Raw genomic sequence first — 24,692 nt, 5'->3', positions numbered from 1 at the left:
CAGTAAATACATCCTATGGTTTCCATTTGCCATTTCCACAGACTAAAAGATCCATCTGATCAGCAAAACACCTTTTTCTCTAAGGTACTGGGAAAAAAATAGCTTATTTACTTCCGCTGTGATCCCACATCTTTTGTTATTCCACAGCAGAGAGTTGCACATTCTGAGTTTCAATGGGGCAAGAGTAGAGGACACTTTATTAGGAATGCATCAAACAGGGATTGGTTGGTTTATTAAAAATTTTATATCACTTCACTGAAGTTTTTGCTGTTATGTTGAACCATCCAAAAGTGTCTCTGTGTTATTTGGTCCTATGCTCTATAATCGCCTCAGTTTTTCCTAGGCAGGTACATATTTTGAAGTGTTTAACTGTTCTAAGTTTTCAGCGCAAGTGCACTGCTTGGCCACCTCCAGTTTCCAAAATAAGTAGCTTATATCACTTGGACAGAAGAAAGCTTACAGATTTCATGAAAACACAATAAGGAAGCTACAAAGACAGGTGAGCAGAAGTGGAAAAAACAAACAGGGAAACCAAAAGATTCTCTAGGAAGAAAAGGGAACAGTAGTAGGGAATTCACTGTATATATATATATATATATATATATATATATATATATATATATATTCTATTTCCAGAACACATCAGCCATTCAGCTCTTGTCCCACACGTGAACCACACGCACAGTGACCTGTCCTAGTGAATCAGTCAGCAAATCCCTCATCCAAGGCACTGTATGAAACAAAGAAAATAGTGTATCCCTGCAATCCTTCCCAGTCACTTGAAGAATCAAGCAAATATGTTTAAGTTTATTTTCGTCAGATTTAACATCCTTTTTTAAATTTTTTTCCATTAAGAATAAATTTGTTCAGCTTAAGAGCATACGGCAGAAATACGACTACACACATACCACGCTTCTGTGTCTCCTCTTCATCGCTATCACTCTCTTCAGATGAAGACGATGACGACGATGATGAGGAGGAGGATGATGACGAGGAGGATGAAGATGCTGAAGAACAAGATGAAGACGATGAAGAGCTAGAGCCTGATCGAGAGTGTGAACAAGATGAGGAAGATGAAGAGGATGAAGAAGATGACCTGGAAGAACACGATGATCTATCTGAGTCAGAGTCTGAGTCAGAGCTGGAGTCAGACCCCCTTTTGCTGACCCTCTGTTTTTTGGAAGCCGCGTTTGGAGTTAGCGGCTCTGTCCTTGCAGCCACCATGCGCCTGTCTGTCTCTGTCCTCATGCTGGGTTTGTGGTCGGCATTTTGCATTGGTGTGCCGTTTCTTGGACTCAAAGGTTCAGATTTCATTACTGTCTGTGTCTCCTCTGTAGACATAGATTCCTCTTCAGAAGACTGAAGGTCCTCTTTCAGGTTTTCGTTTTTAGCTTTTGTGTCCTCAAAAGCATTCACTTTAGCATCCGACAATCTTGACTGAGGTGTCAGAGGAGAAGCAGATAATGCCATCTGGTACTGATGCAGGAGTGGAGTAGAAGTCCTTGAAAGTGCCACTTTATTTTGATTATAGTTCCTCTGGGCAGACATAAACGAGAGTTCAGGGTCACGAAGAATATGATAATCCGTCCTACTAACTCCATGTTTAGCAGCTCCAATAAGTAAATCCCTGTCATGAGTCCCACACTCCCACCAGACAGGTAAGTCTGGGTTTGGCTGGCATAGTTTTAGCCGTTCGAACAACTGTGGGTGTCTAAGAGCCTGTTCTCGCACCTTCCTTAGGAGCTCAATGCGATACAAAGTCCGAGAAGCACGTTCCTCTGTAATTGGTTGGATAAAAATGTTTGGGTCTACGAGTTCTGTAGTAAAACAAAACAAAGGTGAGAATCTGGCAAAAAAAACCCACTGCACATCAATACTAGAAGTAGATGGCTTTAATCCGTTCATATATGTCTCCCCATTATGAGCCCTCGATTTCACACTTACCATGTTTCCTTTTTGCCTTCTGCCCCATTTTTATTTTGCAACACATGAAAGTAAACTCTTTTCAAGATAAGCACTGGCAACAGAAATTAAAGATAAAACCGAAGTAAAAACATATACACCCACCTTCTTTTGAGGGGAGACGACAGACTCTCCGGCACATGGACATAAACGCATACAAGTACTTCTCCAGGCTCTCGTCGGTTTTCTTGTGCAGCCGAGCCATCGCTCGAAATTTGGTCCAGTCAAACCGTCCCCTTTCAGGATCAAACACCACACCAAACGTGGACACAACTCTGTAGAAGTCGGCTTCTTCTCTTCTTGTCCATCTTGATCACCAAGAGAAAAAAAGAATCGAAATCCTGTCATTTTCTTCACTTATTTCACACAGCTAGCAATTATTATTTCTTTGATATATTTTATATCGGGATGTATTAAAAATGTGTATTTGCACACTGCAGGTACCTTTGCTGTCTTTCAATCTTAGCAGCCATCTTTGGATTCAGAGCAGCTTCTTCATATGGAGGCTGCATCATACTGGTTTGTATTGGGAAAGCAGGCTGGATCTGCTGGGCCTGCCGATTTTTACTCGTTCGTTGATAAGCTGTTATTAGGCGGCGAAGACGTGTTGTTAAGGCAGACTGAGTGGGCCAATAGATTTTGTCTCCTTCCATCATTTGTCCATCTATATTAAAACAAAGTCACAGGAAATACAAGTTAATAATTGCTGGTGCCTGTGGTTCTACACTAGGCACTCTAAATACATTTCAGCTGAGGGTCAGGAGAAGGAAATAATTCAAACCAGATTGAATGGGCTCAGACTTGAATATGTATATATTTACCTCCATCTGCTATTACTAGATCACCCGGGGATGAAACATCATCCTGTCGAAAAACAGAAGGGAAGCAAAATTAAAAACGTAACCCCTCTCCAAAAACTCAGGTTCAACTTAAGTCTTATAGACAACTCATAAATATGACAAAGAGTGAGAGTAACATGTATTTTAGACAAATGGTTACCAAGGCATACAACAGCACTATACAATAACTCCCTCCCATTCCCCCAGCTGCAGAAAGACATGGAATAAGTTCTCGCAATGTAGAAAAATATAGAAAAACTCAGTAATTTGCTCAAAGAAAAGGTGGAAGTATTACATTCTAGGTGTGTTAAAAGGAGCTATTCATAGGTGCCTACTATACCTCTATGTCATCTTTAAACAATGCTGGTGCTGGTTTATATTCTGGATCTTCTACATCCCTGTTAAAATTTCAACACAAAGGAACCCATCTTAGTAACAGTTTAGAAGTCATTACACTCTTTTCAATTAAGCAAAATTCATTTAGATTTAATTAGATATACTGTATTTAATTTTCTACAAGAAACAACAAAAACATTTCAAGGCAGCTTTGGCTCGAATCTCATCCCCCCGAGTTCGCTCTCTCATTCAAAGATGTTCGTTATGACCGCAGCTGCCGACCCCACTGATGAAGTGATGAATAGAAGCATTCCTCATGCCGGCAGTTACCAGTAATACTCTAACTGGTCTCCTGGTGTCACTGGTTAGCTACACAAGACTCATAGGCCACGCTGACACACCTGCAATAGAGCTAAACAGGCCTATAGCACTTTGCCTCTGCAGGATTTTGCACTTGAGTGTCTAAGTAATATTTCCGACACAGCAACACACAGTAGAGCCCTGGTTAACAACAGGTTGCCGCACTTCTCTTTTAACTGTGAAATCCCACACTTCAATGGTTGTTACACCGTTCCTAACTGTTTTCCACTCTGTGGGAGTAAAATCCAAGTAGTGTTCTTCACAACAATGACACCAAATAGTATAAAACCAGTTAAGAAGAAAACAAAGTACAAGAGATAAATTCAGTCTTTAAGGCCCCAAAACATTCCTGCTCAGTTTTAAGCGCTCATACCCATCCATATAATCATTTGCTCTCTGTTCGGCAGCAACTGCTTTTTCATCTGGCTTGCCAACCCTTTCCAAGAAGCACAGTGCTGGGTCTGCCCTGATAGTGTTGTATTTTTCATAACCTATAAAGGAAAAAAAAGCGGCACAAATTCACTTTCAGAGGGAGCTATAAAAAACTGACTGTAGGCTGTTCATTCTGAGGAGTGGGGAAGTGCATGTGTAGTCATCCGTATTACTCACCGTGTTTAAAAACTCCAATGAGAAGGGATTTATCTGCTTCTGCGTCCCACCACTCGGCAGGAACTTCAGAGTGATCAGGCTCAGGGACCCAAACATCAATTTCACTGCGGAGAATCACCAACAGCACAGCAACATCAGTAACATTCAGAGGAAGAAATACATCTTTATTTTCTCTTTGTACATTCCTACTTTCTGCTGGATTTTTAGACTTCTCTCTTCAAGCTTTCTGAATCAAATTAAAACTTTCCATCTAACACAAGCTCCCGTAGCAGTGAGTTATGAATTTCCAAATGGCAATACTTCCATTAAAAAAAATGGAATGTGCAACACATGACTAAAAGCGTGCATAAAGGGACAGGAAAACCCCGTCAATTAGAAAGCAAAGCATATAATTCTTTCACTCATTTTTTAAGCCTATTTGACTTAGATTATTTTACTTTATATAGCCAGACTCATAAATAGGAACTAGAACTTCCTCATGACAAGTTGATCCAAAGCATTTGGTAAACAGAGAGTAACCAAAACACACTTCTCATAGGCTAAGCATAAAAATATTTGGTTTTAACATTTCTTATTTAGGTCTAGGAAGTTTTCTGAATTTTCGTTTGATAGTTTACATTTAAAGTAAACAAGCAAAAAACCTCTTTATAGTTCACCTGGCATCAATTCCATTAAACACCTTTTGGCACTCATTACCAATGACTTCTTGTTTTAAGTAATACAGCATTCTTACTCGAAGCAAGACCCTAAACAAAGAAGAAAAAATACAAATATTAGAACTCCACAAGCTTTCAATAGTTGCGGTTGGTTTTGTTTTGTCTTTTGTAGTATCACAAAGCTTTCAAATCATTTTCCTAAAACATCCATCAGTTATAAGGAGACAAACTTCCAATTTAGGTCACCTAACACTTGATATTGTGATCACTTTCACAAATAATTTCATTGCAAACACACTTTCAAATCCCAGACAAAGACCAGAGCCAGCAGAACACTCCTCACTTGCTTCATAAAATACTGCTAGGAACAAACCACTCCTTGCATTCTCCTCCGAGATGATTCCTCTCAGAAGAACCGAGCGGGCTGACAAGGAGCAGCTTTCACACGACCTTCTCATTCCTGCTCACTTAGAATTTGGCGCACGACCGCGATGGCTCCTCCACGCTTTATCTCAATTCTTCACTACAGCTGTGTGACGTTTTCAAGTAGAATGTGACAAGTTTTGCTACAGAAAAATGATTTATCTAAAACAAGCTCATTCATAGCTACGAACGAGCTTTAAGCAAGCTCGTAGCTCTGATTCTCAGAGCCCAGAAAACACACCAGGTTTCTGTTCCTTTGCCAGGTGCTCCCAAACTCCTCAGTTTTCTGGCTGCTACAAGGCCTCTCACGCCTTTAAAGTCTTCTGGGACAATGAGGAATTCAAAGAAAAAGGAATCTTTACATGAACATTGAAAGACATTCACACTTCAGCTACTGCTTACTTGTTGCAATGGTGTTTTATGTGCTTTTTGTATCCTTCGTCTTGCAACAGATGTTCTGGATTGTATTTTCGAAGCCATTCTGCTTTGTGTATATCGAAAGTGCTAGCCTGGGTCTTCACTTTTTTTCCTTTTCTTCCTCTAGGCACAGGGGCTGATAAGCCTATATAATTTAAAATATAATACAGTAACAGCAACAGGTAGGTATAGATCCTCGTGACACTTAACAGTTCCTATACGCTACAGCAGCATTGTGACGTGCGGTGCAGAAAAACTACCAGCATCACAGCCTCTGGAGACGAGGGTGTTTTCTCTTTTGTCTCTTAGAGCACCTCTGGGGTACATTTCACCAGCTAAGGACACAGCACAAGGGGAGAGAAAGGAGCGTGTGTTGTCACCGACCATGAAACAGAAGAGGTTCTTATGAACAGAGATGAAAGGCAAGCTCACGCAGGGAACAGCAGGCCATTCAGGTGAGCCATCAAACACAAAGCAAAGCAGAAATGACACTTCTTTTCCCACCAGTTGAACTGTGTATCTGGAATAAATTCTATTTGTTTCAAGTAGGAGGCATTCAGAGAGAATTTTCAGCTGTTTTTATCCCAGCACCACAGGCATGCATATACAAAGCTATGTAACTACAGAAACACACGAGCCCTTACCAAGGTGATTCTGTAACTCTCGTGTTCGCCCATCCTCCGTCGGGGTAATGAGATCCCATATAAAACTTTTGATTTTCTCATCCCCTCTGTAGTGAACAAGACAATAGGCCAACAGAGCTCGGCAAATGATCTCCACGTCGTGTTCATTCAGTTGCCTCTTGAAGCGACCATGGGACAAAATCTCTCTCCATCGGCCCCACCTGGTCCAGAGTGAAACACTAATGAGCACTTGGAAGTGAAACCCTCGGGAAGCCCGTATATTTCTGGTACAAAAGGGAAATTCTCTGTAAAATACAGTCAGCTTTCTACTTGTTTCCTTCAGCTGAAATTATGGAGTGGAAATACAACAGCAACACTTGCAACAGAACTCCATCTGTTTAAAACAGGCTTTTAAACAAAACTTGCCTGTTTAAAAAAAGCGCAGATGATTACTTAAGGCTTTTAAGACACAAAACTGGTGGAAACTCATATCGATAAAAAAACATTGTCATTTATCTCACAAGGTGGGTGAGAGAAAACCTAAGATTTTATTTCCAAATCAATTTTAGTATGCTTGAAATAACTGGTTAGATTTTCAGTTCCTCTTTGCACCTCCTGGAAGTGCCAGATGTTCTGCAATGATGAACATCAAGTCACCTACCAGGCCTTTATTTCAGATATTTATTTCTTTACAGAGTTTTGGGCCTGCCTGCAGCACTTACTATAACGATTTTCAGTGAGACGACTGCAGAGCCCATGTTAAATGCCTTTGAAGAAAGGTTTTCACCTCTCTTCTTTAATGTTTCTTCAACTGCAAATTGTGAGACGGATTTATACAAGGTGCATGATAAATTCACATCAATTCATACTCTAAATTAATTCTCTATATACAAACACACCAGGTTATGGCCAATATAGCTGAAAGTTATTCCATAAATCCAATTTAGTGCATGGAAAAAGACTAGTTTTTTAAAAACTTCCTAGAATGAAGAAGGACGTGTACAATACCCATAGACCAGCAAGTTTTTTTCCACCCGAAAGCATTCTGTTCTTCCATAGCCATTGGAACGGTCACAAGGCCGGCGGAGTTTCGGCTTCTCATCACCCTCACTCTCCACTTCGGACAACTCTGCCAGCTCGTCCTTCGTGGCGCTGAAGGGCCGGGTTTGCTTCCTAATTCTTGGTGTATCAATAACCAGGCTGTTCTGCAAAATTTCCAACAAACCTTATCAGAGTTGCTAAGTTTTTCTGAAGTAGATGGCTTCAGTTCAGAAACATCCATTTCTAGCTAATGTCATTAATAGGTATTTTGTAGAGACATCACAGGAAACGGCCATAAAGCAAGTAAAACATTTTGTGGTATTTAACGCAAAAAAAAAGGGTTTTATACCATGATACCAGTACATTAGTTATAAACCACACTGAATATCTCATCCAAACGGAATACTTAGACTACAGTGCAGTCTCTGAGTAAAAAGGGGCACTGAAACATTTTTAAAAAAGGAATGTCTTCAAGTATAGGACACAACTTTCGGTTTTAGCTGAGTAAGAACTACATTCATTTTCTATTTTGCAGGTTCCAGCCCAGGATTTACAGACAGAAACAGGGCATTCAGAAAAATTACACACTTTCAACCATTTGCAGGCCTTTAACAAAAATCAAAGACGCCAAACTCTTTTGGGACAGCAGGGAGCTAGGAAATACTCAAGCTATCAGCAGGCTGATTATCCACGTGCCAACTATAGTAACAAGCACAAAACCTCTGATTTATTGAAGTATTAATCAAAAAAGTACAAAAGTCCTACACCTGCTATTTCAGAATTCAACAGCAAGCACACACTTGAAAAAACATGCATTAAAAAAGAGAAGTACTTACTCTACCACTGATAGCATCTATATCTATTTCTGCTTTTTTGGCCCATTTCTGCCAGAAGTTGGGATCATCTAGGGAAATATCAGTCCTGTTTCCAGAGGCAACAAAACTGGCCTGTAATAAACAAACAAAAATCTTACTAACATCACACTTCAAAAGTTTGTGGAGTTCGAACGCCTATGTGCTGTGACAACCGCATCACTTCATTTCATCAACATCTCCCAAGCAGCTGTTAAGACTTCAGAAGTTACTTACAGTGCAAAGCAACTCAAAAGTTCTCCTCCCCCTTAATTTTTTAAAATCAGATCCATAATATATCAGAAAAATGTAATGAACTTTTATGCACCATCAGGAGAGAAGAACATTAAGCAGCAAGATCCTTCTGCTTCGAAGCCTGAATCTAAATTACTTGAATGGAAGAAAATAGAATCTTTTGAAGAGGCTTATCAGCATTTGGGGATTTCATCTCATGCAAAAGTACTCGCTTGAGGGAAATTTCAAAGGAGTGTTTAAACTACCAACAATCAAAGCTTGAGAGCATGGAATAAGCTTAATTTCAGAAGGCATTTAAAAAAATCCTGATACACTGCTTTTGGGAAAAGAGTAAATACGTATAAAAATTTTTAACTCTTCTGATAAAAAGACAGTGATGATCATGTTCCCTAATTGGTTTCCTCGCTCTCCTTTAGAAGACTATTCCTTATTTAAGCCACAATCAGCGAGATGTAAGAGAGCCTAAATATATGTATATTCATAAAAAATAAATATACATTTATATTCTTAAAAGTCTGCTGATGTTTTTGGGGTTTGTTTTGTTTTTTAAATCGCCCCAACTGTATTTGTGAAGTACTCACGTTCCAAGCTCAGTTATACTGCTTGGATTTTTAAAAAATTATTTACTTAGGTATTTTTTTATTTACCTGAATTTGTACTTGTTCAGATCCATATTGGCACATGCTTTGGAAATTAAGGAGTCCAAGCTTACTTTTTGTTCTGTTCATCCAGTTTTCCAGCGTAAGTTTTTGGATGCTACGGTATTACTGTTTTTCTCTTACCCACCACAAATTAGGAAGTGTTGGTCCAATTTTCTTCTAGACTATTACTCCTAAAACCGTATGGTCTCAGCCTCCCTCTCCACCATAAACATATATAGACTCTCCACTCCCTGCTATTTTAGAAGAATGCCCCACAAATCAAGTAAAAGCAAGCAACTTTTTTTAAAAAATAATAAGCTTCACAACATTCAATTACGTTTGCAGCTCTACGCTGTCAAAGAACAACCTGCGGCTTCCACACCTTGGCAAACGTGGAGCCCCTTCCTTCCGACTCAATCGTGATAGTTTTAGTCCGACGCTGCAAAATTTGGTCAATGTCTTCCTCACAGAATTTAGAGCCTTCATCTTCTTCATCCATTATGGCACCATATGCACCTCTTCGAAGCAAGTCTTCTATTTCTTTTTTGGAGAGTTGTTGGATCTGAGCAAATAAAATAGGTTTTAGACAGCTGAGAAAAAATATCCCCTAAAGTAATTTCTATTTCTCTTTCTCTTTCCAATATTACTACAACCTAACTGTGCCTTATAATTTATAAATTTGAAATCTAGGTTATTAAAAGCTAAGGGAAAAGCCTAGTTGACAGCTGAAATGCTTTGTTATGTAGTTAGAGTACACTCTTTTACAGGTATGTGTCTTCATTGTTATGGCTGTTCTCAACACTGTGATGAACAGAAGTTACAAAAATCACCTGTTAATATCAGATTTATATCTCATATTCAAGTAAGACCTAATACTAATATGAGACGATACAAGGAAACACAGGGAAACTTTTAACTTTGACATTATCTACCTTAGACTTTAAAGGCAAGAAAAAGTGCAAGACTTATCAGAGTAACTGACTACATTTTACGCTATATCAAATGCATTGTTAGCCCACATTAGGAAAAAAAGAGATGCAAACAACGGAAAAACGGGAGTTTCTGTAATTTAAAATAGTTCCCATGAGATTACAAGAGGAAAGTTATCTCAACATACACCACCGACACTGTTTTCTCTTCCGCTCATACTCTGTAGAACAGCCTTATCCAGCCCCAGTTTCAGACTTGCTCTGTCAAACATCTCTCGCTCGTAGGAGTTGCGCGTTATCAGCCTGTAGACCTTCACTGCTTTGTTCTGACCGATCCGGTGACAACGGGCCTGAGCCTTTCAAAGGGAGAACGACAGTGAGAATTTAGACTTATCTAGAATAGGATACCATTCTTTTAAGAAATTGCTTCTGCTGTAGTACAATCTGAAAAACAACAGCATGAACTCAAAAGAGAATCAATACACATCTAAGCAGATGGAGGCTACTGGACATTTTCCACATTTTGAAGTTTTCTAAAAACAGTGTAGTAAATAAAATGCAGACGAATGATCTGTGCTGAAGGCTACTGAATGGTAAATAAAACAGCATGCTAGCTCCTTAGTTATCTGATCTCCAGAAGCAAGCAGTAAAGGAGTTGCAACCTGAGAATGGATTGCATTTCAGCATCCAGTTCCTATATTTGATTAATTCACTGCTTCTGAACACATATTAATCCTCTTCCATACATTATGTTTTAGCAGAATAGCTCTATTTCCATGAACTGTGTCAGTATACGCAGAATCTAACCCCTGCTTTCGTAGTGTCATCAAAATCTGAAGGGTTTTATCAACTGACTTAGTTACCTGTGTTGTGTTTTTAAAGAGTAATCAATTTGAAAGAAAAAGTTAGAACCCAGACAACCCCATATGACCTCTCCTATTCAAGTGGAAAGTATTAATCAAAAAATACTAAAAATATGTCTGAAAAACCCCCTGAACATTTAAAAATTAAGTTTGTTCAAAACAGAGACAATATTCAAAGTGACTCATTTTATAACAACCAGGTTTGACTTCTAAGGCCTCACTGTTAAAGGAATTTACCTGCAGATCATTTTGAGGATTCCAGTCAGAATCAAAAATGATACATGTATCTGCTGCAGTCAAATTAATGCCCAGACCACCAGCCCTGGTGCAGAGGAGGAAGACAAAGCGATCGGAATCTGGTTTGCTGAACCGGTCAATGGCAGCTTGTCTGAGATTCCCTCGCACTCGCCCATCAATTCGTTCATACAAGTATCTGGAAATTACCACAGATACACATACACATCAATACAATATTTTTCGTAATTCAAACGGGGATTAGAACAGATCTCCTGCTTGTGTATTTATTCTTTACAGTGAACAGAAGTGATGCAAAGTAACTTTGGTTATCAGTGGGTAACACAAGCAGGAATCACGACAGAACTCGTGTCTCTGTAGTACTAATACGCATTAGCAGGTCCACACACTGAGCATTTTAAGACAAGTTCTTCTGAATTTTGTCCATTAAAGCAAGTACCTGATTATACATACCAGGAAACACATACTACCACAGCACTTCTACGCATTAAAACACATCATAACCTCAAGTTCTATGTGGACTTTTACAGGTTTTTTCACACACTACTCTGCTTGGGTCCCTGCCCAGGGGCTCAGACACAGAACAGCGTATTTTCCGTTATATACCGAATTGTCTGAATGTGTTGGGGGCAACCAAGTAACCAGCAGAAACCAGTATGTGGTGAGCTGTCACTGGACAAACTGCATCTTGGTTCTGTCAAGATTAAGAGAAATAGAACAGAAGCGACATGACAGCACCTCTAACAGTCTTCATCAAGGCAGCAGTGACTCCAGGCCTTCCTAAACTAAAACCAGCACACTGAAAAGCCTGAAGTAAAACCATCATTTCTGTTATGTTTGATAATGACAAGGACTCCTCTGAAACTTCTGAAATCAAATGAAATGCTTAGAAAGGGAGCAAATACTTCTGTACACTGCAAATGGAGCAAAATGCTGGATGTGTATCTATTAGTCAAAAGCCTCACAACCGTTTTTCTTCTAATCAGCTCTAAACTGTCACAGCAGCTAATCCGCAGGACCACAGGCGTTCTGGCAGGCGGCCATCGCCCACAGCCACCAATGCTGTTCAGCGTTCAGTCTCATCATGTGTGCACTCTACCATTTCTCATCAAACCGTTGCACAGAGTAGGTTTCAGCCTCCACGGACTTCAGAAGATTCTACCCGCAGCTATGATGCTCTGGTCTAGATGTTACATCCTTACAGAAAAAGGAATATTTTCTATACTGCACCATAAGTATTACGGTGAAGTTAAAATTAGTCTATTAAAATAAAATGTGCAAACTGTTGAGCTCTCAGTTCAAACAGCTTTATGAAACAAAAACACAGCAGCACAGAAGTGATCTAAAATTATCAAAGAAGGTATTAATATAATCCACTAATGATTTTCAGTATACATTCCAGCATCCACTGCAGGAAGGCTTGACATTATTACTAGTTTTTATGTTTTCACACGTTAACTCTGTATTACTAGGTAGTGCACTGACAAATACACACTTCAAAGTAGTATGTACATTCCAACAAATGGACTATTAAAACAACCAGAACGATGCCTTTTTATAGCTTTTCCAGGTTGATACAGCAACTGCTGATTGTAACCAAGTTTAAGGTCAGGTTTTAAGTGCTAAGGCTTTATGCACAGTATTCAGTCAGGTGCTTAAATAAGCTCTTAGTTTCCATGGAGTCAACAGTATAATCAAAGGGTGCTATTAATGTGACAGCAAAAGGCGATCTAAGGAGCTGCTGTATGGCTGGGCTGGCACTTCAGTTCTGCTGCACATTCCGAGCAGTAATCGTTTAGGAAAGATAGGAAGCACATTTTTATTTTTACATAAATAACAAACCTTCAGTTGTTTACTATTTTGTACTTGCACTCTGTTGGGAGTAAGGAGCTGCATCACCCTATCCGGGCCAAGTTCAATACCATGCAAATAAAGAGCATGTTCTAGGCTTCCTGAGGTTTGGATGAGCAACTCTGAACTTGAACTTGGTTTCTAACCAGCAATGTATAAACAGTACATACATACAAGAACGTTTAATAAAAGAAGCAATAAACTGAAGGCACATGGTTTACTCAAGCACCTCTCTTTAGCCGTTCTCTGAAATTTTTCATTTGATGGTGAATAAACGCTAAGCCATCACAGAACACAGCAAATGAGATACGCTGTAATCATTAACCCTGTACTAGCATTCGAAGATACACCCACTGAGATCAAGGAGAGACAGAACATGCAGCATCTTACCTTTTATGTATAAGGTAATCCTCCAAAATATCCAGGCAGCGCACCATTTGAGAGAAGATAAGGACCTTGTGGCCTCCAGCTTTCATTTTTGGAAGAAGTTTATCAATAAGAACCAATTTCCCAGCAGACTGGATCATTGCTTGCAGATGGAAGTCAGGAGCACTTGGGCTGTATGTTTCTTTAAACTCTCCAAGGATTTTCTCCTCAGCACCTATCAAAGAATAGATTTCTGTATCTATAGTATAGGTGTTGCTACAAATACCTCTAAATACATACCAGACCAAGTTACTAAAATCAGTGCTTGTATTGCAAATATCTCCCATTAGCCACTGCTGGAGACAGAATAAAGTTCTGGATGGGTCTCAAGCCTTGTAGGAACACCTATTTCTATGCTCTTTGAAAACAAGTCTTAAGTTTTTAAGCAGAATGCCACAGAAAAAACACCTGGACTGAGGTGAAACTCCCCTTCAAAACAGCACTTTGGAGTCCCACTATGGCTGAAATAATAGCAAAAACTTTAAGAGCTTAATGTGTCTTTTCTTCCAAACAGGAAAAACCTCCAAGTTAGTTACAAATAAGCGATAAAAGCCATGAAGATGGACACAGACCACATCTCTCGTCAGAAGTTAGTTTTTAGTTAGTCCTTATCATGTATTTACCTTTGATGAGATAAGGGTGATTACAACACTTTCTGAGTTCCATCATAGTGTTAACCAGGTTGGGCACATTTGCTTGCCCTGCTCCTTTGGATAAGAAAGCAAAATTTTTCTCCAAAATGGCTCGATAATATTTCTTCTGAATGTTAGTTAGTTCTACTTCAATTATAGTCTCCTCCTTTGGAGCCAGTTTTTTTTCTACATCTTCCTTCAATCGTCTGAGCATCATGGGTTTCAGGATAGCTTGCAGTTTCTGAACCTAAATTAAACACAACACTTTGTTGGAACATGAAAAAGTAACAGTGCAGTTTAATGAAGAAAAAAAAATTCATTCCATATCACTTTTTCCAACACTTCTATAAAATATGTTCCATACGGGATATGCCTTTATTTTTAACCCCTAATTACTAAATAATTTTTAATGTGCTCCAAAAGCAATAAATTACTATCTTTTTAGCACCTGTCTGCAAAGGTGCTGCCAATGAAGCCGGTAAATTTCAATTTTTATTCTTTTTATTCTCACTACTTATTTGCCCAATCTATAAAACCGACCCCAAAAAATAACATCAATTCTTTAACATAAAATATCACACTTCACTGATTTCTACTGACAAAGGAACTCACAGGTGCTCCGTGAGGAGAGAAGGGGAGGGTGGGAAGCGACAACAGTTACCATCCAAAATAGTTTTTCCTTCAAGGAAGCCACTTCTACACACTGAAGCTCAACATGAACTTAATTCAACATGTAATACCTGTTCCTCTGTTTTAAGGTCTCCAAATTCTTGCATGAATGTAGATTCAGCAGGAAACCGCAAAGGTTCAAGAAAATGAAGGAGGCTGAATAATTCTTCTACTGTGTTCTGCAGGGGGGTACCCGTCAACAGCACTTTATGCTCCTATAAGAGAGAACAAAACTCACATGACCTCATGTGCACACATCTGCACATTCTTCTATGTTAAGTCTGAGTGTCACAACCCGAAAATACCAGTTCTGTGTACCACAATACAGGTAAACAGATTTATAAAACAACAAGTATCTTCTACCAGCTTTACTTTAAATTCTATCTTCCTGTGTCTTTAATGGAGAAATGACTGAACACGTCAACTTTTGCCTGTAACATTCACACATGTATCATCCTCTCTCTCCGCAGTGGGGAAAATACACACTGAGCATGGATCAGAAAGCAAACACCATGACTTCTGAGAACATGGAGCAACAAGGGTATCAAAGTTAATAATGAAGTCAAAACCCAATGCCAAACTAGTCATGGTACATCTTGTAGTAATGCACCAGAAGCCTCCAGATCTGTGTAACAGCTTTTTAAGAACCTTGCACTACATAAAATAAAACCTTAACTACAGGACTAGATAATAATTCTGTTTTAAACACTACTTGCTGGCTTCTATTGTTAAATAACCTGTTTAAAATACTTCCTAGGTTTTTAAACATTAATTACTGCACAAAACCTCTAATTTAATTACAAAGCAAATTAAAAATGAAATCTTCTTCATAAGCAAAACTACAGAATAGTATCGTTGGAAATGTATTCTGCTTACAGTTAGAACTTGCCACATTTTGTTTGATGAAAAACACACCAGCATCAGCTACAAAAACTACATTACATTTGAAAAGCATATTGGGAAGAGACATCTCCTGAGAAAACGCTGCTTGAGAGGTGTTTTTTGGTCAAACACCTTTGCGATTTATTATCATACTGTACTTAAATAGAATCAACCCCCAAAGTGAAATATAATTACTCACAAGGTTCATTAATTTCAGTCCTTCCAAGAGTTTGCAATTTTTGTTCTTCAGTCTGTGAGCTTCATCAATAATAACACACCGCCATTCAATTGCATTTAACTCTGGACACCCACCAAGAATCATTTCAAAAGTTGTGATAATGGCTTGGAATCTGTAGGTACCTCGAACGATACGTCCCTAGAGATTCATCAACACACAGCATTCGTTACATTACCTGGAATCTATTCAAGGTAAAGATTTTGTCGCTGAAATTTTACTCAAGAGCTAGCTAGACATCAGATTTTACATTATTAATTGTTTTATCATCCCATTCACATTTATTGCATCTCTATAACTCTCTAATATTAATGAGTAATTATCGATAGCTACAAACCCAATATTGTCTAACCAACACTAAAATTTTAATGACTTAAAATTACAGATAAAACCATCTAATAAACTTGCTTCAGAAGGTGCCTGTGGATATCACATTTTTAACCCTGCGAAAATCTGAAAGACTGACTGGAGAAACTCTACAGTCAGTCAATCAATCCAAATATATGATGGCAATACATTTAGCACTCGTACAGTAACTAATTAAAATATCACTTGCGAACTAAATGCACACTTTTTAATGAGCTTACTCTACTCCATTTGTCTGACAAAGATCATATGTAATGTAAGGCCCTCAATAAGCCAGTATACAATAACTCGCTAGAGAAACAACATGTAATTTTCATGTTTAGCACTACTTTAAAAAATTTTCAGCCTTCTCCATTTTGTAGAAATACCACGATAAATTAAAAATTGTTTATTTACGCAGAATATATACAAAAGGCAAAAATCTCCTCTTTTAAAATAGTCAGATTTCAAGTTTTTTTCATGCCATTTAATGTGAAGTATTTCAGACGGAAAAGCAAACTGTACACAGACAATGCTGGTTCACACTGGGAAAAGGAAATCAACAGCTACTTAAAGGTAACACAGAGCTTCATCGGCTGTATTTTTGTTCTCCCTGCTCTTCAGATTCAGGACTCAACTGCCACCATCTGTGTACACTTTCATCTCCACATGAGTACCAGCGTCACCACCATTCAACTGCAAAATTACTCAGCGTGCTGAAACAACATCCATCCTGCTGCAATCACCCTCACCAAATTCACTCAGTAAGCATATGTTAAAGATTCTGATGTGCAAAAAAAGCTTAAAAACCACGTCATCGGATGTAAAATTACTTCCACTAAGACAGAGGCATGGATAATGTAAAGTCAGGTTTTCATTACTACGGGGAAGTTATTGCACAGAAGTGACCTTACGCTACCTGGGAGTCCCTGAAGTACATCTCATACTGCTGGATCATCTGCCTGCTGATCATGCTGCCGTGATACACCACGACGTTCAGGTCGGTCCACGTGCGGAATTCTCTTTCCCAGTTTGCGATAGTGGAAAGCGGAGCTATGATCAGGAAAGGGCCCCTTATCCCAGCCAGGAGGATCTCGTAGAGGAACGTAATCGACTGAATGGTTTTGCCGAGACCCATTTCATCTGCTAAAATGCAATTTCGCCTGAAAGTAAAATGTATTTATTTGTTATTGGCATCGAAGAGAGTATGCCAAAGGTATTGCTCAAATAGACAATTTATAAAAACAATGCTCAAATATACCAGTTTAAAACAAGAGGCAAAAATTGAGGCACTGTAAAAGATGCCTGTAAATGTTCCTCGGTTATGGTGGAAGAATGAACTCAGTACACAAAACCACAAGCTTTCAATCATGCTTAGCACTGGTAAAGCCGGAGAATGGAATGTTCTGTGAAGCTCTCCTAGACAAATATTCCAGAAGTATTATTTTGGGACTATATCTGCCCTAATTAAGGCAATTCAAATTAGTCAGATTTCCTACATGTACACTCACCTTGACAAAACTGCTGGAAATTAACCATGATTCCCTAAAAGCCACAGAAGGAAAGTAGCCCAGCTACACCCAGGTACAAGGAGTGCATCACAGTATCACTGATTTCCCCTCGTTTCCAAAACTGAGAACAGATGCATGTAACCAAATCAGTGCATGAAGCACCACCAGTGCTCACCCTCAGCCACACGCTCCAGCCTTTCGCTGTTCGCAAAGACTGTTACAGGCTTGGCTGAGAATTCAAACAAAATGTTCTTTTGCACATCATGAAACTGGACAGTAAAATGGTGTGTGTGCTCGTGCTGTGCTCGCTGACATGACCTCTATAAAGGATGGGCAACTGGTATTTTGGAAATCAGCCAGCAGGAAGATTTGGGAACAGAAATCCAACTTGGATACAGAGAAAATTTATTCTTCTGGAAAAAATTCTTGAAAGTGATTTACATTCCCATTCATACACCATAGCATTAGTGAAAAGTTAACTTTAGCTTACAATATAGAAAAGTGAATTATTTACTGGCCTTATTTTTGAACAGAGGTAACTTCATCTGAAATACATACTAATTCTAGAACTCATTTTGAAAGACACAAGTGTTTCCTGGTTGTTCCAAAAGTTCAGAAAGCTTGTTCTCTGGTAGAAGTTGCTTTTTCATTTCCTCATAGCCATGGAAAATTTATTTTTAGTTATGTTAGTTTTATTCTTCTAAGATTTGTTTTTTTGGTATTCGTTTGGATAAAAACATATTTGTACACCCAACTGGAGATAATTTTTGTTTTACAGTTACACCCTTCTTGCTATAAGCAGAGGAATTTGATTAAAACTGTATTCATCTCCAGTAACAGTGATTCCATCCATATGGTTTAAAATTTACATTAAAAAAAAGCATTCCATGCATATACCTATTGTACCAGTTGAACAGGAGCCAGTTAAGTCCCTCCAGTTGGTATTCCCTGAGCTGATTGCCATTTTTGTATTCCCTGGATTGTTCTATCTTCTTCCAGGCGTTTGGAGGCGGTCGGTCCTTTAAGGGAAAGATTAATATGTGTGCAAGGTGGTATACACTTTATGTTTCCCAAGCATTTTAACCCACTATTTCCTGAGTGTCATTATTCAACCTTAAAACTAGGAAGGTGTCATTTTTAACATTACTAGCTAATTACTAGTCTGTGGAAACCTGAAATTTGTGTTTATTTGTCTATATAAATTAACACCTTCCCCTTTCCCTTCAGCTCCTGCGCTGGCCACTGCTGATGGCTCCACTGCACGAGTAGCCAGCTCAGGAATACAAAAAAGATTTGTGAGAGGTTTAGTTCCCTGAATCCATTTCAACAATGGATCAAAGGTGGTATCAGTATACACGAGACCATGATACAAAGGACTTTAGAAAACAGACTGTAACAGCATCAAGGTCTATCATCTTCATGTCCCTAGCAACCTAAAAGAAAGCTGAGAGGCTCTGTGTGTGTGTGTGTGTATATATAGATATATATATAGATATAGATATATACACACATACATACACACTAGTTCCCAAACCTGGAGACTCAAGAGGTTGGCCATCAGCTTAGCAGGCAACTTAGTGCCGAAATCTTGAAGTTTTTGACTGATGCTAGGTAGGATTCCAGTAAAAAACACTCTCTCTGGAGAGCGTCTGGATCTCAATGTGAACTAACACATTCAATCCAAATATTTTTAGTCACAGCTTTTCTGATCAGCTGTACATTTTTTTTTTGAACATTTTTCAGTATTTCTAAAAGCTGACATTCACTCCAGACTCATGTGCTCTTATCTGGCAGCTCTGGATTTTAGATTTTGATTTGCTCCCTCTTTATTGCCACCTGGCAGCAGGTCTCGGTCCCACAGCAGCCATCTGGCCACCCCCACACCCGCCACGCTCCTCTCATTTAAATAAATACTACAGAAATGAACTAAATATAATATGAAGACGTTAATCGTGACTACCGTCATTATCGGTAGATGGAAAAACCATTACAACAAAACAAAGCTTACAAATTAATACACTGTGCGTATTCAGTTACGTAAGGTAACTAAGTTAAAACAAGCGTTATATTACACCACACAGGACACGTCTTCCTCTGACAATGACATACAGGACTTCGAACAGAACTATTTTGTTTCCTCCTGGCTCTATGAGACACAAGACTGATAATTTAAATATATAACACACTTCCTTATTACATGTATTTTTCTTCCTTTCAGCGAGCCCTTTATGACTAGAAGAAAAATCAAAGCAGGAAGTAATTAGGGAATCTGCCTGACAGATCTCTGTTTGCCCATTTCCTCCACTGCTGCAGCACGAGACTTAAATCTGTTTGCTCTAAATGGATGTTTATTCTGTTTTCTCATCTTAACGGTGTTTCGATTCTATGATAGCCAGTTTAAATGTGTTGCTCATCACTCAGTCAAAAGCTCAGAAAGTTCTTCATCTTTTTCCCTAAATATTTTTTTTCTTTTTTAACCAAGTAACCAATTACATGAGACTATTTATCTAAGTCTACTCCAAAATATTATTCTTCGCTAACAAGGCTCACAGGTCCTTTCCACAGAGTGTCAATAAACCTTATGTTTTAACACAACTTTTAAGTTGGGAAAATCAAACCCAATTTGCCAAGACGGACAAGTAAATTAGGTATAATTTTACCAATCTCCTTGAGTCAGGCCTGGAAGCTTGCAATTGTTCAAATTCTTCTATTTTTGCTTGATCTACGTCTTCTTTCAGCTCCCACGTACTGTCTTCGTATGGCAACGAACACCATTTTACTAAATAGTAAATAACAGGCTGCAGAAGAAAATTCTGAATGTTATCAGCTTTTAATTCAGTGTACAGACTGCTAACATGCCTTACTATTTGAGCAGCTAACTTACACGACAGCTGGAAACAAACCCCACATTTTTTATACCCTTTTAAAGATTATCTGTTTAGGTTCTTGTTATCTACCTTCTTATCCTTGGCTTCTCATACTCTGCCACTTGTTGTATAGCCGCTGGAGTACCTTCCAATCCACTGACCCATAAATTCAGTCTTATATAAGATAAATTACTACATTGGTGGAAATGACGTGAGGAGAATCATTTAAACACAGATGTGCTACCCAACATCTCCACTCTCCAAACCAGGCCTCCTAAGCCTAAAACAGCTTGAGAAAGTTCCTAAAACTGAGGTTTTACGAACAAAATAGAAAGTTTTATGGGTCTGCTGGGTGACGCACATAAGAATTTACGAGAGGTCTCAAAAAGATGGACCCAAAGCAGGTTATTTCATTCAGGTTTGTTTAGATAAATAAAGAAACTGGGGGAAAGAAATACTTATCACAACACCACATTTTTTTCTAGAAGTGTAATAATTCTGCTACATACAATAAGAAGTAATTTTAACCCCCAACCCTGCTTTAGGAAGACTGAAAAATCACTGGGTGGAAGCCTGTTCCTTTTGTTCTCTAGAAGCACCGAATAAGAATCACAGCTATTCCAACAGCCCTAATCAACAACTTTTTCAGTCTTTCTTCTCATCTCATGGTTTTGTTCTGCAAGAGCTTTCCAGGAAAGGTACTTAAAAAAAGAGTTTTGATAAACACAGGCAGCCAGTGGACCTTGCCCTCTAAAGCCGAGACAGAATTAGAACACAGGGAACCTCCGCACTCTGACTTCTTGTGCTTTTTGCAGCATTTACCTCGTCACTTCCAGAGACAAGACACGGCATCAGCCTTTTGTCAGAACTCACAAGGCAAATGTCTAACCTCTGGTTTATATCAGTAACTAGCTAAGTTTTGTCTACTACGACTTACTAATACTAATCAATATATATGCCTTTGCACTCTGATTTCTATTTCAAAATACATGGCTAGCATAGGAAAGTATAAGATTGTCATGACATAAGTATTATTGAAGCTTAAAATCATTAAGGTGTTACTTTGAAATGTCCTAAAATTGCAATCATCAAACACTACATGGAGGTGCATCTTCTTGACTTGCTTTAAGATATATTTACCTCACCAGTGTCCTTGTCTTCACAAAGTGATACTTCTAATACCCGGTCTACTTCGACATAGTCAGGATTAAAAGGTTCTTCTTCCATCTGCAATGAAAGATAAAAGAGATTGGTAAAGAGACAAAAAAACCTAGGCTAAGATTTGCTCTCATCATACACAAAATTAATTTAGCAGCTGGAAACTACTGTGGCTTTTGCGAACACCTAACATAATCCTTCCCTCCTTACCACTTTAAGGCAGTTATCCAAACATTTCCAGTTTTAAAGCAGGCCAAGTCAGGTTAGTTCAGCAGCTCCAGAAGACTTGCTCTTCAAATTACATTAAACAACCAACTTGCTGCTGCAACCAAAAACCCAGCCCTAATGGGAAAGTTGTACTTCTCCACATTCAGCTGTTCTATTTAAACGCAAACTATTAATCCCAATTTGACAAGGAAAAAAAAAAGGCTTTTTTAATGGTGTATTTCATACTCACATCTGCAAAAAAGTGAGCTCTTTGTGCTTGCCTTAGTTTGAATCGTTTTATTTTCTGCTGGATTCTTTTATCCTTTAAAAGCTGTTGTTCTGTGGCCCACTCACAGTGGAGATATGAGCTAAAATAACAGAGATTAACACATTAGTGAAAGTAAAAGCAGTTAAAATGATGTTTTACAAACCAAAAATTCACTCAAAACCAGAACATTTCATCATTTAAGACAGAATTCACTGTGAAGATCAAAGATTTATTCCTCCAAATCATATTATTGCATCTAGTTAAGGCAATGATTTTGGGCTAGAATGCATAGAACTCTATGGATTCAGAAATTGCTTTCACGTGCCCTAAGAGCAGAAACAAGTGCATTTAAAAGGAGCTTAAATACATCAAGTTTAAAATCTGACACCTCTATCAGCAAGTTTCAAGAGACATAAAGTATTGAATACACTGGATGTAACTTTTTCATGTACTTTACATGAATCCCTCTGCAGGGGAACGCTGACCCATCCAGCTGAGCCCATCTAAAAGCTCACTGAGGAGCATCAGAGCCCACGGCAAAAGGAACACGTCATCAGATGAGGCTGGGAGGGAAGCAGGAAGAGCAGAGCCAGAGGAAGCAGGAGCCGCAGTGCCCACACCATCTAACTGTGCCCCAGGGAGCCCTTCTCCAGTTAGATCACTCTGACAAGTGCACACATTTCTTCCTCACACCCCTTTTTCATCCATTCTCATCACTTTTGAAGCTTTCTAAAGATAACATCAAGCTGTGTGGTGCAGTTGACACACTGGAGGGAAGGGATGCCATCCAGAGGGGCCGTGACAGACCCAAGAGATAGGCCAAGTGCAAGGTCCTGCACATGGGTTGGGGCAATCCCAGGCACAGACACAGACTGGGTAAGGAGCAGATTGAGAAAAGCCCTGAGGAGGAGCACCTGGGGGTGCTGGTAGATGAGAAGCTCAACACAACCTGGCAACATGCACCTGCAGCCCAGAAAGCCAACCATGTCCCAGGCTGCCTCAGAAGTGTGGGCAGCAGGCGGAGGGAGGGGATTCTTCTGCTCTGGTGAGCCCCCCCTGCAGGGCTGCATCCAGCTCTAGGGACCCCAACATAAGAGGGACGTGCCCCTACTGGAGCAATTCCACAGGAGGCCATGAAGATGCTCAGAGGCTGGAGCACCACTGCTCTGAAGGTGGGCTGAGAGTTGAGGTTTTCAGCCTGAAGGAGAAAAGCTCTGGGGAGACCTTATAGCAGCCTCCAGTACCTAAAGGGACCTACCAGAAAGCTGGAGAGGGACTTTTTACAAGGGCATGTAGTGACAGGACAAGGGGTGATGGCTTTAAACCAGAAAAGGGGAAATTCGGATTAAATAAGGAAGAAATTCCTGCCCATGAGGGTGGTGAGTTCTGGCCCAGGCTGCCCAGAGCAGCTGTGGATGCCCCATCCCTGGAGTGGTCAAGGGCACGTTGGACGGGGCTCTGAGCAACCTGGGCTGCTGGAAGGTGTCCCTGCCCATGGCAGGGGTGGAACTGGGTGAGCTTTAAGGTCCCTTCCAACCCAAACCATCCTCTGATATGCTAAGAAATAAAGAGCAGCTATTGTTGGGTATTACTGATTCTAAAATGAAAAAAAAAAAGCTGAACAGTCTTGAGAAACATGTGAATCCAGAGTCTCAAAAAATCACAGTTAGGAGCAAGAATGTAAAGGAAAATACTCAAATATGTAAAATGAAAAATGTGCTTGCCTTTTCAACATAAAGAACTGAGTAATGACAAGACATGAATGCAATTTAAAGTCAGAAAATATGGAAAATAATATCGTTCTTCTTCGTTTTTATCTCCTGCTTGTGATCTAAAACCGTTTCTATTACTAGAAGTGTTTTTCTTCTTAAAACAGCAAGACCGACTCCTACATCAACTTCTCCTACATGTATGACACTGTAAATCTCATCTGGGTTCACAAAATAGCTCTGATTTAAATTCATGAAATTAAAATCAGCCTCAGACATGTAGCCCCTGCTGAATTTAATAAACACATCTTCCCTAAAAATTCTGTTCTTTTGGCAATAATGGCTATCAGCTTATTCATCAGTGCTGGTTTCACAACACTGATAATTTTACAATTATTACTAACAATATAATGCAGATTCACAGTATCACAGTATGTTTGGGACTGGAAGGGACCTCAAAAGATCATCTAGTCCAATCCCCCTGCTGGAGCAGGAACGCCCAGGTGAGGTCACACAGGAACATGTCCAGGCAGGTTTTGAATGTCTCCAGCGAAGGAGACTCCACAACCTCCCTGGGCAGCCTGGGCCAGTGCTCTGTCACCCTTACTGAGAAGAAGCAATTTTAAGATCAGATTCATAAAGAAAAATCTCAAAAGATGACAGTATCTGGCTATAAGTAATCTTCAAACAATACAAAACTTCAGTACATGAATATGATATTTACAATTTCAGTCAACACATTCAAAGAAACAACTTTAACACTTACTAGTTTTTATATTTCACAAAAAACTCCTCTGTTTCCACAGTTATCCCAGCAGATATCTAGAAAAGGAAATTAAGGGGAAATGTAAAATGATGGATAAAACCCCTTT

The 24,692-nt window shown here is 39.2% G+C and overlaps 1 protein-coding gene across 3 annotated transcripts in view; it reads right to left on the bottom strand.

The window, feature by feature from the left end:
* CHD9 (chromodomain helicase DNA binding protein 9) overlaps positions 1–24,692 on the bottom strand; it is an 82,536-nt gene that overhangs the window by 12,958 nt on the left and 44,886 nt on the right. For all 3 annotated transcript variants that reach the window (XM_080351784.1, XM_080351782.1, XM_080351783.1), the window contains 25 exons: positions 24,587–24,642; positions 22,094–22,211; positions 21,619–21,705; positions 20,272–20,409; positions 18,509–18,630; positions 17,020–17,263; positions 15,720–15,896; positions 14,710–14,853; positions 13,961–14,216; positions 13,302–13,512; positions 11,043–11,238; positions 10,131–10,298; positions 9,396–9,575; positions 8,103–8,213; positions 7,234–7,430; positions 6,247–6,446; positions 5,588–5,747; positions 4,763–4,852; positions 4,107–4,210; positions 3,871–3,988; positions 3,142–3,199; positions 2,784–2,826; positions 2,407–2,626; positions 2,068–2,270; positions 909–1,817 (listed from right to left, as the gene is read on the bottom strand). In XM_080351784.1, coding sequence (XP_080207910.1) covers positions 909–1,817; positions 2,068–2,270; positions 2,407–2,626; positions 2,784–2,826; positions 3,142–3,199; positions 3,871–3,988; positions 4,107–4,210; positions 4,763–4,852; positions 5,588–5,747; positions 6,247–6,446; positions 7,234–7,430; positions 8,103–8,213; positions 9,396–9,575; positions 10,131–10,298; positions 11,043–11,238; positions 13,302–13,512; positions 13,961–14,216; positions 14,710–14,853; positions 15,720–15,896; positions 17,020–17,263; positions 18,509–18,630; positions 20,272–20,409; positions 21,619–21,705; positions 22,094–22,211; positions 24,587–24,642 — 4,510 coding nt within the window. The remainder of the gene's footprint in view (positions 1–908; positions 1,818–2,067; positions 2,271–2,406; positions 2,627–2,783; positions 2,827–3,141; positions 3,200–3,870; positions 3,989–4,106; positions 4,211–4,762; positions 4,853–5,587; positions 5,748–6,246; positions 6,447–7,233; positions 7,431–8,102; positions 8,214–9,395; positions 9,576–10,130; positions 10,299–11,042; positions 11,239–13,301; positions 13,513–13,960; positions 14,217–14,709; positions 14,854–15,719; positions 15,897–17,019; positions 17,264–18,508; positions 18,631–20,271; positions 20,410–21,618; positions 21,706–22,093; positions 22,212–24,586; positions 24,643–24,692) is intronic.

This window comes from Nesoenas mayeri (genome assembly GCF_963082525.1).
Source record: "Nesoenas mayeri genome assembly, chromosome: 12".
NCBI lineage: Eukaryota > Metazoa > Chordata > Aves > Columbiformes > Columbidae > Nesoenas > Nesoenas mayeri.
The sequence above is the reverse complement of the archived record's forward strand: the minus strand, read 5'-3'. Positions and strand labels throughout refer to the sequence as shown.